Source organism: Macaca mulatta, chromosome 15 (genome assembly GCF_049350105.2).
Source record: "Macaca mulatta isolate MMU2019108-1 chromosome 15, T2T-MMU8v2.0, whole genome shotgun sequence".
Lineage (NCBI taxonomy): Eukaryota > Metazoa > Chordata > Mammalia > Primates > Cercopithecidae > Macaca > Macaca mulatta.
The window spans coordinates 94,808,310-94,827,868 of record NC_133420.1 but is presented as its reverse complement, the minus strand read 5'-3'; the positions used below and the strand labels follow the sequence as shown (position 1 = coordinate 94,827,868).

Here is a 19,559-nt window from a genome sequence, read left to right as displayed (position 1 = left end):
TCTTATAAAAATAATTAGGGCCAGAAGCGGTGGCTTACACCTGTAATCCCAGCACTTTAGGTGACCTAAGTGGGTGAATCGGTTGAGTCCAGGAGTTCGAGACCAGCCTGGGCAACATGGTAAAACCCCATGTTTACCAAAAATATTCTAAAAAAGAAAAATTAGCCAGGTATGGTGGCATGTGCCTGTAGTTCCAGCTACTCAGGAGGCTGAAGTGGGTGGACTGCTTGAGCCTGGGAGGCAGAGGTTGCAGTGAACTGAGATGGCACCACTGCACTCTAGCTTAGGCAACAAAGTGAGATCCCACATCAAAAAAAAAAAGAAAAGAAAAGAAAAAGAAAAAAGAAAGAAAAGTAAAGCTAATCATACAGCAGGGCGCAGAGGCTCACACTTGTAATACCAGCACTTGAAGAGGCCAAGGCAGGCAGATCACTTTAGCCCAGGAGTTCAAGACCAGCCTGAGCAACATGGCGAAGCCCCACATCTCTACAAAAAATGCAAAAATTAGCCAGGTGTTGTGGAGCGCACCTGTGGTCCCAGCAACTCAGGAGGCGGAGGCAAGAAGATCACTTGAGCCCAATAGGTGGAGGCTGCAGTGAGCTGTGATCATGCCACTGTACTCCAGCCTGGGCGACAGAGTGAGACCTTGTCTCTGGGGAAAAAAAAAAAAAAATATATATATATATATACACATATATATATATATATAAAATAAAGAAGATAATTATAGGATTTGGGGCCCAGAAAGAGCAGAGAGGAAAAAAGGTAGCAGTAGTAATAGTAGTAGTAGTTGTTGTTATAATAGTTGCTGTTCTGGTTGCTGCAGTAGCAGTAGTAGAACACTAATTGAACAAAATGCTTTTCTTTTCCTGGTAAGCACTGCCACTATCATCATGGTAATTAAAGTACATTCCAACATGACTTTTAATGTAACTACATTTGAAATGTCTCAGTGTTGTTATCTAATGGAGTATATGAAAAAGTTATTGCTGGTGTGTAATAAACTCTCCATAATTTAATTAAAAAAAAAAAAAAAAAAAAAACAAAAAATAATACCAGTGGTGGCAGCGACAACAGCAATAGACGAAGCATTAGCAGCAACTACTGCTGTTGCAGAAGTAGCAGCAGAAATGGCACATTTTTAATCTTCTTATTTGTTTGTTTTTTGTTTTACTTTAAGCTCTGGGATACATGTGCAGAACATGCAGGTTTGTTACATAGCTATACATGTGGAAATGGCATGTTTTTAAGCATCTACAAGTGCTATACCAGATGCCTTACATGTATTAACCTCATTTAATCTTCCCAGCAGCTTGTAGTAGACATACTGTCCCCATCTTACAGGCAAGGAATTGAGATTCAGAGAAGTAACTTGCCTAAAGAAATGCCATCAGTGAAATGGTACAGCCTAAAGTACATCACCCAGGTGTGTCTGACACTAAAACCTGTGTTCCCTCCAAGTCACAACCCATCCTTCAACCCATATAGAGAGCCAAGTCCAGTGGCTGGTCCTAAAACTAGGCCTCAGTGTGAGGAAAGAACTTTGTGCCACTGATATTTATGTTTTCTTCTGTGGAAATCCTCTAACTCAAAGTAGAATATGTTCAAGCAGCAGGAGTAGGTTTTTATATTATTTTCTCCCATCTGAAGGTTCATAGTTCTGAGTTTCAGACCAATGCCAGTCAAACAGCCGTAGTCTAGCAAGCAAGGTCAAGGCTCAAGGACAGAGTTTTCTTGGACTAAATGAATTTTGAGTTTCAAGCCCAGCCTCAGGCTATAGCAACATGGATAACTGTGACACCTCAGGGTTTCCAAGAGGGAGCAGCTGGCATGGATACAAATCACTTCTGACAAAGAAAACCTGTTGATGCATTCCATTTAAATTTTTTTCAACCAGCATTAAAATAATCTTCGGCTTTCCAAAGAGTGATTATGTCAGAAGAGATCCAAAGGGTTATAGAGGCCAGAAACCTTTGAGACTGAGGCCTGAAACCTTTGGAGTAATTGGTACAGCCCCAGAAATCTCTAATTTACTGTAATTTGGTGGTCAAAACCACTGAATGAAAATACACTTGTCAAAAAACTCTGGCCTGTGTTTGTACCCTCAAATGCTTTCTGCAACACCTCAGTAGGCAGATGAATGGGCAGTAGAATCAGCTTCCTAAGAACTCTAAGACGTTTTTAGCCCCAAAGCATATGAATTTGTGGATAGAATCAGGGATTCTTCCAGTTTAAATTGGCAATTTTTACATTTTCACCTTTCAACCCAGTGGCACCTGGGCAGCAGTTCAGGCCTTGGCCCAAGGGCAAGGACTTGTCTCCAGAAAGCATCGTGGGTGTGGTCTCAAGCTTATCTAAGTCAAGGGACTTTTCAGGGCAGGGTGAGCCCTTGTTTCCTTCAGAATGATCCAATTAAAATAAGGAAGATGTTGCTGATAAAGAGACTGCACATTACAAAGAGAAAAATCCCTACTGCCTCACCTGATCTTACCAAGAGGAATCTTTTTAAATACCTGGTAATAAAGTTCACCTGGCTGCGTCTCCTGGATTCCAGATCTTTCTTTCCCACAAAGTACATCTACTGGCAAAAAGGAGCAGTCAGGAGTAAATGCTTGCATCTTGGACAGGATCAGCTCTTTCTCAATCCAGTGCCCTAAAGAGCAGTTCCCAGAGGTAAAGAGTCCTGTGATGTCAAGAGAGTGCATAAGGCCTGCTTAACCATTGTCTCATTCCTTTGCCTTCACCTGAAATGCCGTTGTCCATCTGCCCCTACAGCTATCCCTCTGTCCATTCTTCAGGGCAACTTAAATTCCTGCCATACATTAGGTGCTCCGTAAATTATTGGGTGGTGAGTAGATGGAAGAAGGGAGTAGGAAGGCAGGTGCAGAGGTACTTGGCACTTATTTAGGATGAGTGTATGTATACATAGATGAGTACACAAAGCCTTCTATTAACACCCCATTTAGTAAACTCCTGCTTTCCTCTTGAGTATCTCTCTTGCTCATTTTTTGGTGCCACTTATGCAGTTCTTCCTTGCATTAGAGTGATGTGCCACATCTCTCTCTGCAAGGAGATGGCATCATACCCCACCCAGCCCCCATCCCCCTGCAGCTCTAATCCTGTAATGAGGCAGAGCTGGGGCTCAGCAGGTCACAGATTCTAACTGCCCAACTTAGGGACACAGCAGTAATAGCCATCGCGACTAAGCGGGACTAACCATTTCAGGCCAACGCTTTAACGGGAGAGGTAATTGTCTAACTCCTTTCCTGCTGGTATGTTTCTGCAGTATCACGGCCACAGCTGCCAGCATCGGAGCTGCTGGTGTGCCCCAGGCTGGCCTGGTGACCATGGTGATTGTGCTGAGTGCCGTGGGCCTGCCCGCCGAGGATGTCACCCTGATCATTGCTGTCGACTGGCTCCTGTGAGTTGAAATAAATGCACTGCCTCAGCCGGATGTGCAGGCGGGCTTCCCAGCCTCGCGGGCTCTGCAGTCTGTCATCATTCTCTCCTCAGATTGCCTAATGAGCCACCTGTTGCTACTTTAATTTTCCTCTGACCAGGCCATCTGATAATGTGCTTAAAAATTAACTCCTCATAATGTGGAGTAGTGATTTTAAAAAGCCAGTGAGCTCCATCAGCTCATTATACCTGGTAATGCTCAAGGTTAGGAGCTGGGTGTGGAACAAAGATAAACACAGAACAATAAGGTGAGAAGCCAGGCAGGGCCCCGGGGCCATCCTGGCCTATCCCAGCCCCGGTTCAGCATCATAGGCTCAGAACCACCTAGTTCAAAATCAGTCCATCTTCCTAAGCATCTTCCGAACTGTTAGGGACAGTGGCATGAGCACTTGGGTTTGCATCACCATCCTGTGTCTTACCAGCTTCTTGACCTTGAGCAAGTTCCTTGACCTCGAGCAAGTTCCGTAACCTGAGGCCCAGTTGTATAATCTGTGAGATGGGAAAAAATCTGCCTATCTCATTGGGTTGTTTTAAGGACTGAGTGAGCTTATGTGAATGGAGTGTCTAGAATAGTATCGGGCAGCCCATACATACTCAATAAATGGCAAGTTTCATTGTTATGATTAGAATGAGTTGGACTATTCAGGCCCCAATCAACAACACTTTCTCTCTCTCTCTCTCTCTCTCTCACATACACACACACACACACACACACACACACACACACACACACACACACACACAGAATACAGCAGAACATCTGTGTGAGAATGTACCTTTAGTGACCCTCAAGATTAAAGTCAGAACCAGCTTGGCTCCTAGCTTTACCCTTGATGCCCACTTCTGTGCATGGGTCTTGCAGCATCTAGGTCTGGCTCTGTCCCCTGGCATTGCAGGTAAGTATCACTCCACATGGAGCCTTTGCTCAGAACCAGCTCAGGCTCACTGGGGAGTACAGTGCTAGGTACTGTAGTTTGCAGGTGATAGATAAGATGGAAAGGGAAGCAGCGACATCCTATGTGGGCTTGAAAACACAGATTCACATTTCAGATGGCAAAGCCTCTGCACCTGGCTTGGAAGCTGTGTCATGGGTTGGGGGGGCCTCAGTAGCTAACTGGGCTATAGGCCCAAATGAGGTGGCACCCTTCTTGCAAAGATATCCTAGCATTGAGGCAAGATTTGGTTCTTTCTAGTGATGATGGTGGATTTGCACTTTTCTCCTTTCCCTGAGTCTTCCTAGAACCAGTTACCTTCACTGCCAAGATACCCGGATGAGTCAAAGGTCCAATTGGAGGTATGGGATAAAAAGACACTAGGTCCAGTTCAATCCCTGGACTTGTTCTAAATAACAGAAGGGCATCCAGTGTGGCCATGTGTAAGCATTGTCAGCCTTTTCTGTTCTGCAGATGTAGTTTTCACAAGATTCCCCCTGCATGCAGTTGCTATCAACAAAGCACCAGTATCAAAATGGATCCTCTCCTCTGCAGTGTGCCTTCTCTACCTGTCTTCCTGTCACCGGTCTCTTCCCCAGGCTCTCTGGGAGTTAAGACCGGATGAGGGTGGCTCACGGAGAAATCCATTCCTGGGCTAACCTGTGTTTTCTGACCCCATGTTCTGCGCCATGCCTCCTGGTTTGCTCATAAGTAGAGTGACCTAGATTGGTAAATAAACAAGTACACCATAGACCTGAACACACACACGCATACCCCACATGCACATGGTACATACACCACCCACAAAACACCCAAGTTCTCTGACCTTTGCCCAAAGACAGCCCACAATGGCATTTGCATTGAATCTAGAAAACCACAAGACAGAGGTTAGGGCTGAAAAACTTACTGAATTCTGAACCTCCCTCAGTTCCCCCAGAAAATATCTGGAACAACTCTATTCATGTTTCTTTGGGAAAGAGGAGGGAATTTAGGGAGACTTAGGGAAATCATTGCTACTTTGGGAGAGCTCATGCTATGCCTTTATGAACAACCCCAGGCCTGTGAGGAGCCTTCAGTAAGTCAGTCATAAGGACAGCACTTTCTGCATTTACTTAAATCTAAACTGAACATGTCAGGTCATTGCATCTCTCCGATGATGAAGGAAAATGAAATCTGGGCTTCCTTTCTGACGCCTCCCATCTCTCCCCAGGGACCGGTTCAGGACCATGGTCAACGTCCTTGGTGATGCTTTTGGGACAGGCATCGTGGAAAAGCTCTCCAAGAAGGAGCTGGAGCAGATGGATGTTTCATCTGAAGTAAACATTGTGAATCCCTTTGCCTTGGAATCTACAATCCTTGACAACGAAGACTCAGACACCAAGAAGTCTTATGTCAATGGAGGCTTTGCAGTAGACAAGTCTGACACCATCTCATTCACCCAGACCTCACAGTTCTAGGGCCCCTGGCTGCAGATAACTGAAAACAAGGAAGGACATTTCCATGAGAGTCATCTCAAACACTGGTTAAGGAAAAGAAAAATGCTAATGGCCAGGTGTTCATTTGATTTGATATACAGACCTCCAGATTATTTTGTATATTTGGATTCACAGCCTTTGCTCTCCGGGTTTTGGGATTTGGGTGTGGGGTAAGATGAAGGGAAATCCATTAAAAGCAAAGTTCTATTATCTGAGTTTTAGAAATTCTATAAGAGACAAAGTTTGGAAGTACATAAAGTAATAACTATTAGAATTAGGTAATGGATATGAAAAAGAAAATGCTTTCTCGTGCATAGACAAGTGTTTTGGGTTAAAAAAAATATTCTGTCATTGGTTACATATGTTTACTCAGGCTTTCTATTGGCATGAATTTCCTTTGACCTTTCACTTTTTTATAAATTATAATGCATCTCAACCACCTCTCCCCAGTTAATGTGCCAAAATGTCCATTTTTAACTTATCTCCAGCCAATTTCAAAGAAAACAGACCAGCATAGTTCTGCAATAAGTTTTAAGATGGGCATAGGGTTTGGAAGAAAGGGAGAAGGATTCTTTTTTCAATGTACTGTATTGGGACGCTGGTAACTATTAACCCAGTGTTCAGCGTAGAGCTATATATATATATATATATGTATATATTTATTATTTTCATATAATTTGCCAGACAGAGATCAGAACTGAACCGTCAATGTGAAATAAAGAGTTCTCCTTGTACTTGAATAATAACCACAATTCCAACCCAGGTCTGCTTTGGGGCTTATCAGAACTCCTTTCTCAGGAGCACTAGAATGAGAAATCATGTTGTTCGATCGTTTCACATCTGTATATCAGCCCTAAAGCAGAGATGTACTATGGTGATACTCCAAGGTGGCATAGCCATTCATTTACAATTTCCAGATTTGAGCTGCCTCGAGGCAATCCATATTAGCTCTGCATAAGATTATATACAAAGCTGTCACTCACAAAAGGCTGGATGTGCTTTCATCCAACTGGAAGGCTTTATTCTTCCAAGTTCATTCGTACTCAAAGAGGCCAGTACTTTGCCATCCTTGCACTTCTGTTATCAGGGCCCAAATAATGTTGGCCAGCTACCAACTAAGTTGTATTTTAATAAAGATTCCATGGGTTGAACAAGCCACATTGCAGAAAAAGACCTGCCCCTAACCTGGGTTCTTGCAGAGTAAATCCCATGACATAAACTGATATCAGTGGTTCAGGGAAAATAGTTCCATTCTATGACACTCGTCTCCTCCTCCAGGGAGGACTGTTCTAACCGGTAATCTTGGCCCTATTCATTACATTCTCTGCTTGTCATTCTGCTAATTTATGAAGATAGTTTATTAAAGTCTGTGCTTCAGTTCTCATCTTGTAAATAATGCTTAACATAAACCTGTACTTACACTGAGATCCAAAATAGTCATGTTTCTGCAGTATTGTGTAGCCAACTTAAACCTGTGCTTTCATGTTTAAGAAATGAGAAATTGTGCCAAAGATAGCAGAAGAGTAAATAAGTACTCAGTATTGACCACCTACATCTGAAATCTACAACATAATGATACTGAATTGTTATGTAAACATCATAAATAGTAAATAATGATTCAATGTGAATTTTAAAATGCAAATATTGCTATTGTTTATAAGAAATAAATCTAAATGTAAATGAAATTGAATCAGTAATTTCTCTTGGGCTAAATGGTTCTACCCCTTACTAGGATGCCCCAATTAGTGGCACTAGAGTTGGCAGAGCTGTTCATGAGCTGCGAGTTATCATTTTGGAGTCAGTTTGTAACCAGCCTCTTAACACACTGCTGTTAACTCATAAAAGAGAACAATGTTCCATTTCAGTCTCAATAAACACTTCCCTCATTCTTTCCCCCCGCCTTTTTCTTCTTGTTATCTGTTGTTTTAACTTACTTGGATGGGTGTGGGAAGGCAGAGATATGATCAGTTGAATTAGATTTTACACAGTGTTTTTTTTGTTTGTTTGTTTTTTGAGATATAATCTCGCTCTGTCACCCAGGTTGGAGTGCAGTGGCATGATCTCAGGTCACTGCAGCCTCCTCCTACTGGGCTCAAACCTCAGCTTCCTGAGTAGGTGGAACTACAGGCACATACCATTACTCCAGCTAATTTTTCTATTTTTTGTAGAAACACGGTCTCAATATGCTGCCCACACTTGTCTTGAACTCCTGGCCTCAAGTGATTCCCCTGCCTCATCCCCACAAAGTGCTAGGATTACAAGCGTGAGCCAGTGTGCCTAGCTGGATTATTGTTTTCAAAACTTTTTACCCCAAGAATGAAAAAGCGAGGCTTGAGGAAAGATAATCCGATTGTTCATGTTAGCCAATGGGATTACAAGGCGGAAATACAGTGCCATTATGAACAGCTGCATGCATATTTTGTGGCGGAGATGAAAGTAGGATTTTGTTAGAAGTTACTACAGTAAGAGATAGTCGGCTGGACGCAGTGGCTCACCCCTATAATCCCAGCACTTTGGGAGGCCGAGGCAGGCAGATTGCTTGAGGCCAGAAATTCAAGACCAGCATGGGCAACACAGAAAGACTCTGTCTCTACAAAAATATACAAAAATTAGCCGGGAGTGATGGTGTGTGCCTGTAGTCCCAGCTACTCAGTAGGCTTAGGTGGGAGGATCACCTGAGCCTGGGGAAGTTGAGGCTGCAGTGAGCTGTGATAGCGCCACTGCACTCCAGTCTGAGTGACAGAGACCCTATATTTAACAACAACAAAAAAAGTCTTACCTCTCAATATGATGGTGGCTTGGTTTCACTAAAGGACCAATCCTGCCCTCTGAAGTAAGATTACAAGCTACAAATGGCTGTGTTCAGAGTGATCTCTGATGGGATGGTGCAGTCCTGCCTAGAATACCTCAGACATGAGGGGATTCTGCAGGGGGCAATGGACTTACTTGCTGTGACAGACAACAAAGGAATGAACAGCTCCCTATTTCCCACTGAGAGGATCCTATCTCCTCAGAAAAATACCTATTGCTACCTGGCCAAAGGAATACCGGGTAGTTTCCTTTGTGTACAACATGGGAGAAAATACTCAACAACACAATTCCTTAGAAAAAGATACTTGTTTGGAAGAGCTGGTGCCCCTGGGTCTCCATGTGATTTTGATTTTGCCTAGAGTTTACTCATGAATAGAGAAATGGTGTTATCAGCTGACAAATGACTTTATTCTTCCAGCAAATCTTTATTAGTCCAGTGGGTACAAGGCCCTTTATTAAAGCACACCCCGATTCTTAGAAGAGCCATGGGGAGTGTGCTTGGCTTATACTCAGGCAGTAGGCCGGCTGCAGTGTTTGCTTTGCAGGGGCTCAAGAATCTTCCCTCCTGGAACAGGAGACAGGAAGTGATCCTTCAGAGCCTTGGAAGGCTGCTAGAAGCTTCTATGCAACAGGATTGATATTCTGTATTCCCCAACTGCCCAGCAAGGGACTATGGAATACAATGAGTATGCACACAGCTCTGATTCCTTACCAGCTTTGTGTCCCTTGCCAACAACCTAAGCCTTGGTTTCCTCTTCCATGAAATAGGAATAAAAATTCTTTCCTCACGGGACTGCTTTCAGTGGTCAATGAGAAAATGCATGTAGCAAAGACTCTGTTACAGACTATGTCTAATAAATGCTAGTGTCTCTTCTCCCCACCCCTGCTTCTGGGAAAAAACTACACCCTTCTCCCTCCCCCATTTATTAACATGGGTAATCCATAGAGATGCAATTGCTCTTCCAGTGTTTTAGGATCCGTGTCCCTGATGTGGTGAAGGAATGAAGCTCCTACCACTTGGTGCTGGCTGAGTTCTCAGAGCAAACAGTATACCCAACCTCGTGAGATTCGTAAACAGCCCCCATTCTATAAAGGTGAAACTCTTCCAGAAATGGGACATTTTAATCTAAAGGGTAGCAAACGGAAATTTTTCCTATAAAGTGTTATGTAGGAGGTAAGCAAAAAATAAGTGTTCGCAGCCATTTCCTATGCCCTGAGACACAGACAGGGATTTGAGATGCTTGGGCTGTGTGAAGCTGAGATGTACCTTCACATAACACCCCTCCATACGTCCTGAAAATGAGAGTCCAGCATGAAGTTCACTTTTGCAGTCAGCCTATAAATCTTGTGTGACTATTCAAAAACAGTCTCCTCACCTGATGGAAGCAGGGCCCTACCTGGAGCTTTTTAATATACCCTGTGGGAGGAAATGTACCTCTCTGCAATCTTAGATTTTTAAAGTGAAAGCCAGATAATATAAAGAAGAAGAAGCAGGCCTTGTTAAATTAGCTTTGGGAACTATATCTTTATATATTTTGAGACAGAGTCTCACTCTGTCACCGAGGCTGGAGTGCAGTGCTGCGATCTTGGTTCACTGCAACCTCTGCCTCCTGGGTTCAAGTGATTCTCCTGCCTCAGCCTCCCGAGTAGCTGGGATTACAGGCGTGCACCACCATGCCCAGCTAATTTTTGTATTTTTGGTAGAGACAGGGTTTCGCCATGTTGGCCAGGCTGGTCTCAAACTCCTGACCTCAGGTGATCTGCCTGCCTCGGCCTCCCAAAGTGCTGGGATTACAGGCGTGAGCCACCGTCCCTGGCTGGGAACAACACATTGACCTGTATATGGAATTGGGTGAGTGTACCTAAGTGTATAAAGTTATCCATCAGGGATGGAAATGATCAGGACATTTCTCAATGGCCTAGGCTGCATGCACAGTGCCACAAAACTCCTAAGCAAGCAGTGAAATCTAACCACACAGTTGATGTCCCATTTCTTCCCTCACTAGGCCAAACCACTGTCATGTGTGATTTGGAAGGTGTCTCTCCAGAATTAGGGTGACACTTATAGTTTCATCTACAAATCTCCACTTGGCCTGCCACACCAAGTTCAAAACAGTTATGAATAAGCCCCCAAAAGACAAGATAAACATTTACATTCCTTTGATTATTCTGGCTGTAGAAAATGAGAAAGGAATACCATTGCCTCTTCTAGAGAAATTCCACTGGTTTCCAGAAGGCCCCGGCAGCGTGCAGCTCGGAAGCTCTAGCTCCATGGGGACAACTCCAGGATATTACCTAGAGAGAAAGTTGCCTCACAAAAGTACTGTTTATCAAAAAATGGAGGGAGGCAAATAACCCTGGAACTAAATGCAGAATCAACTAAACTGAGCAGTAGTATCTGGATGCCTGTCCTCCATTTTCCCTCCAAGAAGCTGCGTTTTCCTGTCAGACTGCAGGCTCTGATAGCTGCCGTTCCTCCATAACGCAGGAAAGCCATTACCAAGGCTTCAGGGCACTTCAGGGAATGTGATACAGAGTTGCATCATCTGAGCATTTCAGGGTCAAGGGTCTGGCTGCAGGGGAAGGTGCAAGAGGTCTGGAGATATAACACCAGCCAGGATTTGCTTTGTCTTTGTCTGTGCCCCGTAGAAAGTTACCTTTTCCAAGGTGAAGGTAAGACAGATTGAAATGACTTCAGTCATCTTGGGAGGGCAGTCGCTGGAGAAAGGTACTACTCCTTCCAGTTTATGAGCATGCCTTCACAAAGAGCTCAAGGCATGCACATTTTAAAGATGACTTTGATCCTCCTCCAAGCATTCAAACATAACTTTTATTTAAAGAGCCCTTGTGTTGTGTTTCCAAGGCTATTAGCTTAGCTTGGCAAGAATAACAAAAGGCCAGCCAAAAGGCCTTTCTGAGCCAAGGGCTTAAAAAAAATTATAAAGGTTCTCCAAAATGAATCCGAGGTTATCCTGTCCAGGTCTTTAGGAAACTAGGCAAGTCTGACGGATGTCAGAGAAGTGCTACTGTATAAATTCATGTGATAAAAGAAGGCAATACCAGTCGGCGATGGAGGGACACTGGCTGATTCATCCTCAACACCTGCTTCTGCCTTCCCAGCATGCCAAGTTGGCTTTACCTCTCAGGTACTTTGGAGCTAATCCTCCCATTTCCTATTTTAGCCAGAAAGGTTAAGGTAGAAAGAATGTGTCAATTTCACATGAATCACAAACCCAAGGCTCTCTGCTCCATCAGAGGAGAACAGTTAAGTTAGAAAAACATGCCACAGAAGTTGATGAAAAAATTAGACATGCAAACAATGCTGACTCAGCCTGCAAGGATATTTAGTCTGCTTTTCTTGCCACTAAGAAAATGTTTGCTTCTATATCAATCCAGGCAGTCGCTACCCTATTCTTGGGCATCATTTCCTTTCCTAGAGATGACACTCTAAGGCAAATCAAGGTCCAGTTTCTTTTAAGGTGCTGACCTAACAGCTGCAGGTATCCCCTGAGATTCCTCCCTGCCAGGATGAGTGTCCAAGCAAGTGGGATGTCCTGAGCCCAGAAGGAAAAACAGCAACAACAAGCCGAGCACAGTGGCTCAGGCCTATAATTCCAGCACTTCAGGAGGCTGAGGCGGGTGGATCACCTGAGGTCAGGGGTTTGAGACCAGCCTGGCCAACACGATGAAACCCCGTCTCTACTAAAAATACAAAAATTAGCCAGCTGTAGTGGCACATGCCTGTAGTTCCAGCTACTCGGGAGGCTGAGGCAGGAGAATGGCTTGAACCCTAGAGGCAGAGTTTGTAGTGAGCTGAGATCACGCCACTGCACTCCAGCCTGGGTGACAGAGCGAGATTCAATCTCAAAAAAAAAAAAAAAAAAAGACACAGAGGAAGAACATTTTTATTTACTCAGCAAATGTTGGCATTGCAATTACTATGTGGCAAGCAGTGTTCTTACCACGTAAATATGAATTCATTTAATTTCATAACAGCATCATAAAGTGGGTACTATTATTATCTCCTTTTTACAAATGAAGAAACTAGCACAAAATATTAAGCAACTTCCCCAAAGACCACACAACAAATAGATGGCTCAGCCATTTGGCTGCAGTGTCACTGTTCTTCACCAGGCCTTATAAGGCAGAGAGTGCCAGGAGTACTAAAATATTAATTATAACTCAAGTGTGGGGTGGTCTAAATGTTCAAAGCAGATAAGAATCATTGGCTAGATCTACTGCATAGCATAGTAGCTATACTTAATACTGCATTGTATACTTACAAATTTGCTAATATAGTAGCTTTTACATTGTGTTCTTATCATACCCCCCAAAATAATTAATTAATAAAGAAGGTGAGAGGAAACTTTTGAAGATGATAGGTTTATGGCATGGACTTTGGTGATTGTTTCACAACTCACCAAGTTGTACATGCTAAATATGTACACCTTTAGTATGCCAATCACACCTGAATAAAGTGGTTTAAGAAAAAATGAATCACTGCTAATACCAAGTGCTAATTATATGCTGCATTGTACTAAAGACTTTACATGCATAGTCTCACGCATTCTTCTTAACACTTCTATTAGGCAGGTCATATTACCGTCTGTTTCCCAGTTGAGGAAACTGTGGCTTAGGGAGGTTAAGTAATTTGCCCAAGTTCACAGAGCTGGGACTCACATGATTCCAAGTCTTTTCCTAACTATTAAGATATAGTGCTTCAAAATGTCTAAAAAGTAAGAGGAAATGCATGATAGTATCCAATCGTCACCTCTTTACAAGCTGTTTATCTTTTCTAATCATAACATTTTATTTGATACAACCAAATTTGCTCCCTCAAATTGCCTGTTTGTTTTCCCATTCTAGCAAAAATTAATTTTAAATATGTCTAGATTATCTCCCATCTCACCTAGCTGCCCAGCCTCACCTCCTTTATGGTATACAATATCATTGTGTCCCTCCCTCATATCACCTTTAAATGTTTCACTCAAATCCTAACTCTCCCCAAAATCCCTTTCTTTTCCAAAACCAGGGATGGGGAGTCAGAATAAAAACTGGAACCCTATTTCTCTTTTCCTTTTCTTGCAAAATTTTAGGGGCTGCTTTTTGTTCTTTATGCTGTGACTCCATTTCCTCCCCACTCACAAACACCTAATCCCCTACAGTCAGGCTTCCACAGCACTCCTGAAACTCTGAGGTCATCGATGCCCTGCTCATGAAATCCAAAAGGCATTTTCTCAGTCGTCAATTTTTACTCTTCTGCAACATTTGTCACTATCGGTTAGCTTTATATTCCACTAAGTTATTTTTCCTTGGCTTCCAAGACATTACGAGGTTCTGCCCCACCTGACCCTTTCCCACCACTCTTCCATCACTTTTGTAACCTCCTCCTCCTGCTGCTCCCTTGCTGTGGGTCTCATCTCTGCCTGTGCCACACACACAGGGTCCCCTCAAATATTTGTGGAATGAATGAACAAGCTCACATGCTTCTGGTCTTTTTCTCTCCACTAGATACTCCTCCAATATTATGGATTCAGCTACCATCTCTATGCAGATGATTAACAACAATGCGTATCCACAAAATCTACAGCTGCCCTTGGTTTCTCCTGCACTGATCTCCAAGCCAAATCTCAGATCCCCACTTCCAACTTCTACTGACCACTTCTTGTTGGCCTTTCCACCATCTTTTTAAACTGAATTTATCCAAAATCAATCTCATCAATCTTTTCTGTAGTCTCTCTTTCCCAGATTGGGAATTGTGTTTTTAAAAATCACCATTATTTCTCCTACAATCTAGGATCATAAACATTTCTTCTTGCTTTTGTCCCCAAAAGGTTTGAGGTTGCAAGGCAGGTCTATAGAGGTTGGTCCATTTATTTGAATCCCTCTGCTCTGGGCCTCAGGTGGGAGCCCCTGAGTGAACAGTGATGCCTCTTTGTGAAGTGAGTGACCCAAGACTTAGCCTCTGTCCAGACGTGCATCACTGGACGTGGTGTACTCCTGCATTTTCTCTTCCCAAGTAATTCTTGAATAAACAACTTGTATTTTGATAATCCTCTAAATTCTATTTACAACCATGAGGCCTTCACGATAAGAACAAGATTCAGAGGGATTAAAAAAATACGAAACAAAATCCCAGACAAGGCCTCCATTGCTTCTGAAACACTCACCCCGCCCCCTACTAATTCTGAGTGTTCCCTATTCTATCTCCCTGGCCAAAAAGAGACCACAAAAACAAAAGTCCCTAAAGGATTTCATTTGAGCTCCTATTTTGTTCTCTTAGTCCTTCAGTTCATCTTGCATCACACATCATGAAGAATATGAATCCACAAAATGAAGGACACTGTGTCCTTATTTCTGCAGGGCAATTATTCTCTCCATCAATACTTTATTCTGCTGACTAAGTAGTTCACCTTCACTTTGTAACAAGCCCAGGCCACCTGACTTAACCACTTCTTCCTTAAAAGGGCCAGGTACCTCCCCCATACACCCACAGGTTTTTAAGCACCCCTAAAATAAGTTGTCTCATGATGTCTTCCCAGCCCTGGTATCTAATCAGCCCTTCTCTTTCCTGTGACTCTCCTACTCAGTTCAGGTTCTATTGCCCTAATTTTCAGACTTCTTCAAAGGCTTTGTCAGAGTCTCCCCACTGCCAGCCTCTACCTACCCCCAAACCATCCTGCACAAGATCATCAGGTTAATACTTTGCTTTCTGGCTCAAAAACTCTAATGGCTTCTTATTGTCTACAGCACAAAGTTGAAAATACTCACCTGAATATTTAGGACACTTCAGAAGATACTCCGGAAGACATTTCCTCTTCTCCATACGCACATGCTTCATTACACTCTCCCCAATTGCTTCACTCTCCCAAATCTCTTCTCTACCTGGTCTGCCTATTTTTTAAACCCTGAAAATAAATTCTTGGCCTCCAATCCCAATACCACCTGTTTCTAACCTCCTGAAACACACAGAAGCAACAGTATCTTGGTACATAATCAGATACTGCCTTATATTATTAAGTCAATCAATGAGACTTGACTATAAAGTAATGAAATTGAATTCCACAAACCTCACTGTAAATCAATATCATTACTTTATACTACTAAACAGGAGTCAAAACTGGTGGCTTTGGGCAAGACCCAGCTTCAGACGAGCTTTATGTGGGCCACAGAGCCTTTGGCTGGTTTAGATTTGAATTTGAAGATGAACACCTTGTGGGAGGGTGGGGTGTTACACGCTCCACTTCACTCCAGCTCCCATCACTCACCATTATTTCAAACTCCACTGCTTCTGACAGTCACAAATCCTGCCTGGCCCTAAAGACATCCGAGTTTGCAACACCTTTTGGGAATCACACTTGAAATATCTCATTTAACGTCTCATTGCCCCAGTAAGTCTGGAAACTTCAAGAGGGCACAGGTTGTTTTTTATACCCCTTAGTGTGACCCCTCCCTACCCCACAGGGTCCTGCGCAATAGTGAGCACACAGAAGTTTAACAAATACAAGTTGAGTAGGTCCACGCGAGGCTGTGGAATCAATTTGGTTAACTGCAGGGCTGGGAGGAGACCCAGTGAACAAAGGACGTCATCCTATCCCTTAAGCAACAACAAATGAGCTTTCATAATGAAGAGTTCCTACCGCGAATGCAACACTTCCAGCAATAACACCTACTGCCACTGCCTACGGTCTGTTCCTGGAAGTCATCCCAGTAAAACAAGTATGATGTTTATCCCAGTTCAAAATTCCAATTTCAGTGAGTGTCAGTTCCTGGAGAAAAAGGAACAGGAAAGTTTATTTGGGGGTGGTGGGGAGGAGGGGACTTCCTAAAAATGCGGTTTACAAACATAACATTCCAATGACAGGAAATAAGAGCAGAAAGCCTCTCTTGTTGGCCTAAATAAGAAGTGGTTAATTGTTCCAACTTCTGTCAAGAGACCTCAGTTGCTCTGTTATTCTGAAATGTTCTGAGTTCATGTTTTTCAAACCCTTTAGGCTGAATTATCTGGGATGCCTCAAGGCCAACCAGGTGGCAGCCAAGGGGTGACAGGAAGTGGTACAGAGAACCTGAGATTTGGAAACAACACAGAGCAGGGTTTGCAAACTGGCTCTGACACTTGCTTTTCTGAGCCTCAGTGTCCTTAGCCAGAAATAGGGGGAACAATGCTTTCCTCAAAAAATTAAATGAGATGAGAATAAGAATAGCTAATGCCCACTGAGTGCTCATTTTGTGCCAGGCACTGATTTAATGTACTTTAAATGTATTACCTATCAACAATAACATTATTAGATAGATACTATTATTACCTCCATATTATACATAAGGACACTGAGACACAAAAAGGTTAAATTATCTGTCCAAGGCACTCAGCCTGTAAATGGCAGAACTAGGATTTAAATCCAGGTACTAGGAGGGGTGCGGTGGCTCATACCTGTAAGCCTAGCACTTTGGGAGGCCAAGACGGCAGATCACTTGAGGCCAGGAGTTCAAGACCAGCATATAGGGCAATATAGGGAGACTTCTTCTCTATTCTTTATATTAAAAAAAAAAAAAAAAAGAAAACAAAATACACACACACACACACACACGGTGGGGGTGGGGGGTGAGGTGGGGCGGTGCTAATGGATCACTCTAAAAGATGCAGAATCCCAAGGAAAAATTTTGGACCAGAAACTCCTCATTTTGTTGAAGAAGCTCCATCAACTCAGCTATCAAGAAAAGGACCCATCTGCACCAAGTAATAGCTCCTGTCCTAGACATGACCCTGTTTTGACCAAATTCCCTATGTGAAATTAAGCATAGGTTCTTTCCTTTGATAAATAAAGTAACTTTATTACCATAATTTGGTGCCCCTAGATTCAGTGTGGAGGATGGAAGGCTCCCAGGCCAAAGGAGCAAAGGGTTGGGACTCTTCTTACTGTTGGCAGGGTTCCCAGCACAAGGGAAGAGAGGTCTCCTCAAGACCTGCAGGTCCCCCAAGTAGTGCTAGGAGGGGTCCCCTAACCAGAGAAAGACAGCAGCCCCATCCGGTGGTACTAGTGGGTTCTCTGGTCACAGCACGGACTAGAGAGCATATCCTGTTCCTCAGGCTGCCCTCCAGAGAACCCAGCGGGCTCCTTTGATGGAACCAACTCGGGGGAGTACTGGCTATACTGAGAGTAGCCTGGCATTTGGGCGCTAGGGCTAAACTCACACACATACCCATCAGTCTTCTCAAATTACACCTAAAACCAACCACCTCTTTTATGTCAAACATATGATTTGCACTTTCATTTTTAAAAAATCTCTTTTATAACTCATGGCCTACAGGCTTCAGCTACGTCAGGTGACCACAGAGAACTGGCCTCATTGTACAGCAGCTTTTGTTTGGAGGGCCTAGGTTCCACAAAGGATATTTTCTTAGGAGCCTCTGCAAACCAAGACCCCATGAAACATGTCCATAAAATATGCTCCACGCTTTGACAGATCTGCAACCATAAAAGTCAAGAAAGGAATTAGAAACTGAAGCAAGACATATGGGAATTATTTTTATGATGTTTAATGACACAGACCTTCCCAAAGTAATCCAAACCCCCAAACATCACAAAATTATTCATACTATTATATACTCCAAAAGCAAAATACTTCAACTGCAATCCTTGCCCCAGCATGATTCCTCAAAATTGAGATAACTCCTTGAGAAATAAAAAGTAAAAATGATTATAATTTAAGGAATAGAGTTAATAAATGCGAAAGTAGAGGGAAAAAAGTATAATTTAGTGTGAAAACCAAAAATGACTTTAAATAAGAATGTGTATTTAAGATCTTATTAAATTAAAGAGTTATGCTCAAACCATTTCAAAAAACACTGAATATTGAATGCATGGTGTATATTTTAACAATAAATGAAATGGGATACCAATTCATTAGGGCTGCTTTCCTTTAGCTGAGACTTATAGCATAACCTTAATGTAACACAGTATTTTCTTATTTTTGATGACTACTTAGAGGTAACATCAGAATAACAAATGGACAACTATAGTTTCAGAGAGACTGAGAATATATTAGCATATGTAATTTAAGCTTGCTGTTGGCCTTGCCAAGGTGGAATACTGGTTGTGATACAGGTTGAGTCTCCCTCATCTTTAATGCTTGGGACTGACCAGAAGTGTTTTAAACTTGGGTTTTGGTTTTTGATTTTGTATTTTGGAATATTTACATAAACACAATGAAGTATCTTCGGGATAGGGGATAGGACCCAAGTCTAAACATGAAATTCATTTATGTTTTATATACACTTTATACACATAGCCTGAAGGTAATTTTATACATGATTTTAAATAATTTTGAGCATGAAATGAAGTTTCAAATGCATTTGACTGCAACCTGCCACATGCGGTCAGATGTGGAATTTTTCACTTATGGTGTTATATTGGTGCTCAAAAAGTTTTGGATTTTGGAGCATTTCAGATTTCAGATTTTTAGATTGGGAGGTTCAACTTGGATATACCTTTATTTGGCTGAAATTCTGAGAAGAGGATAAATGAATTTTGTTTTGTTGTTTTTGTTTTTGGAGTTCCTTTTCTAATTTTTAATTTCATTTCCTTAATTTACCTAATGAACCAATCCCTATGATCACAATGAGAAAAGAAAACTTGTCTCTCACTGAATCTTCTAAAAACTGAACAAGTTTTAGGGTAGTGTCTTACTCTATTCAGGCTGCTATAACAAAATGTCATGAACTGGGTAGTTTACACACAACAGGAATTTATCTCTCACAGTTCTAGAAGCTGGGAAGTCCGAGATCAAAATGTTGGCAGATTCAGAATCTGGTGAGGGCCCTCTTCCTGGTTCAGAGATGGCGCCTTCTCGCTGTCTCCTCGCCAGTGGAAATGGGCAAACG

The 19,559-nt window shown here is 42.6% G+C and overlaps 1 protein-coding gene across 1 annotated transcript in view; it reads left to right on the top strand.

The window, feature by feature from the left end:
- Positions 1–7,749, top strand: part of SLC1A1 (solute carrier family 1 member 1) — a 91,592-nt gene extending 83,843 nt beyond the window's left edge. Inside the window, 2 exon segments of the mRNA NM_001265831.1 lie at positions 3,287–3,421; positions 5,602–7,749. Of these exon segments, the coding sequence (NP_001252760.1) occupies positions 3,287–3,421; positions 5,602–5,848 (382 nt within the window). The 3' untranslated portion in view covers positions 5,849–7,749.
- The last annotated feature ends 11,810 nt before the right edge of the window (positions 7,750–19,559 follow it).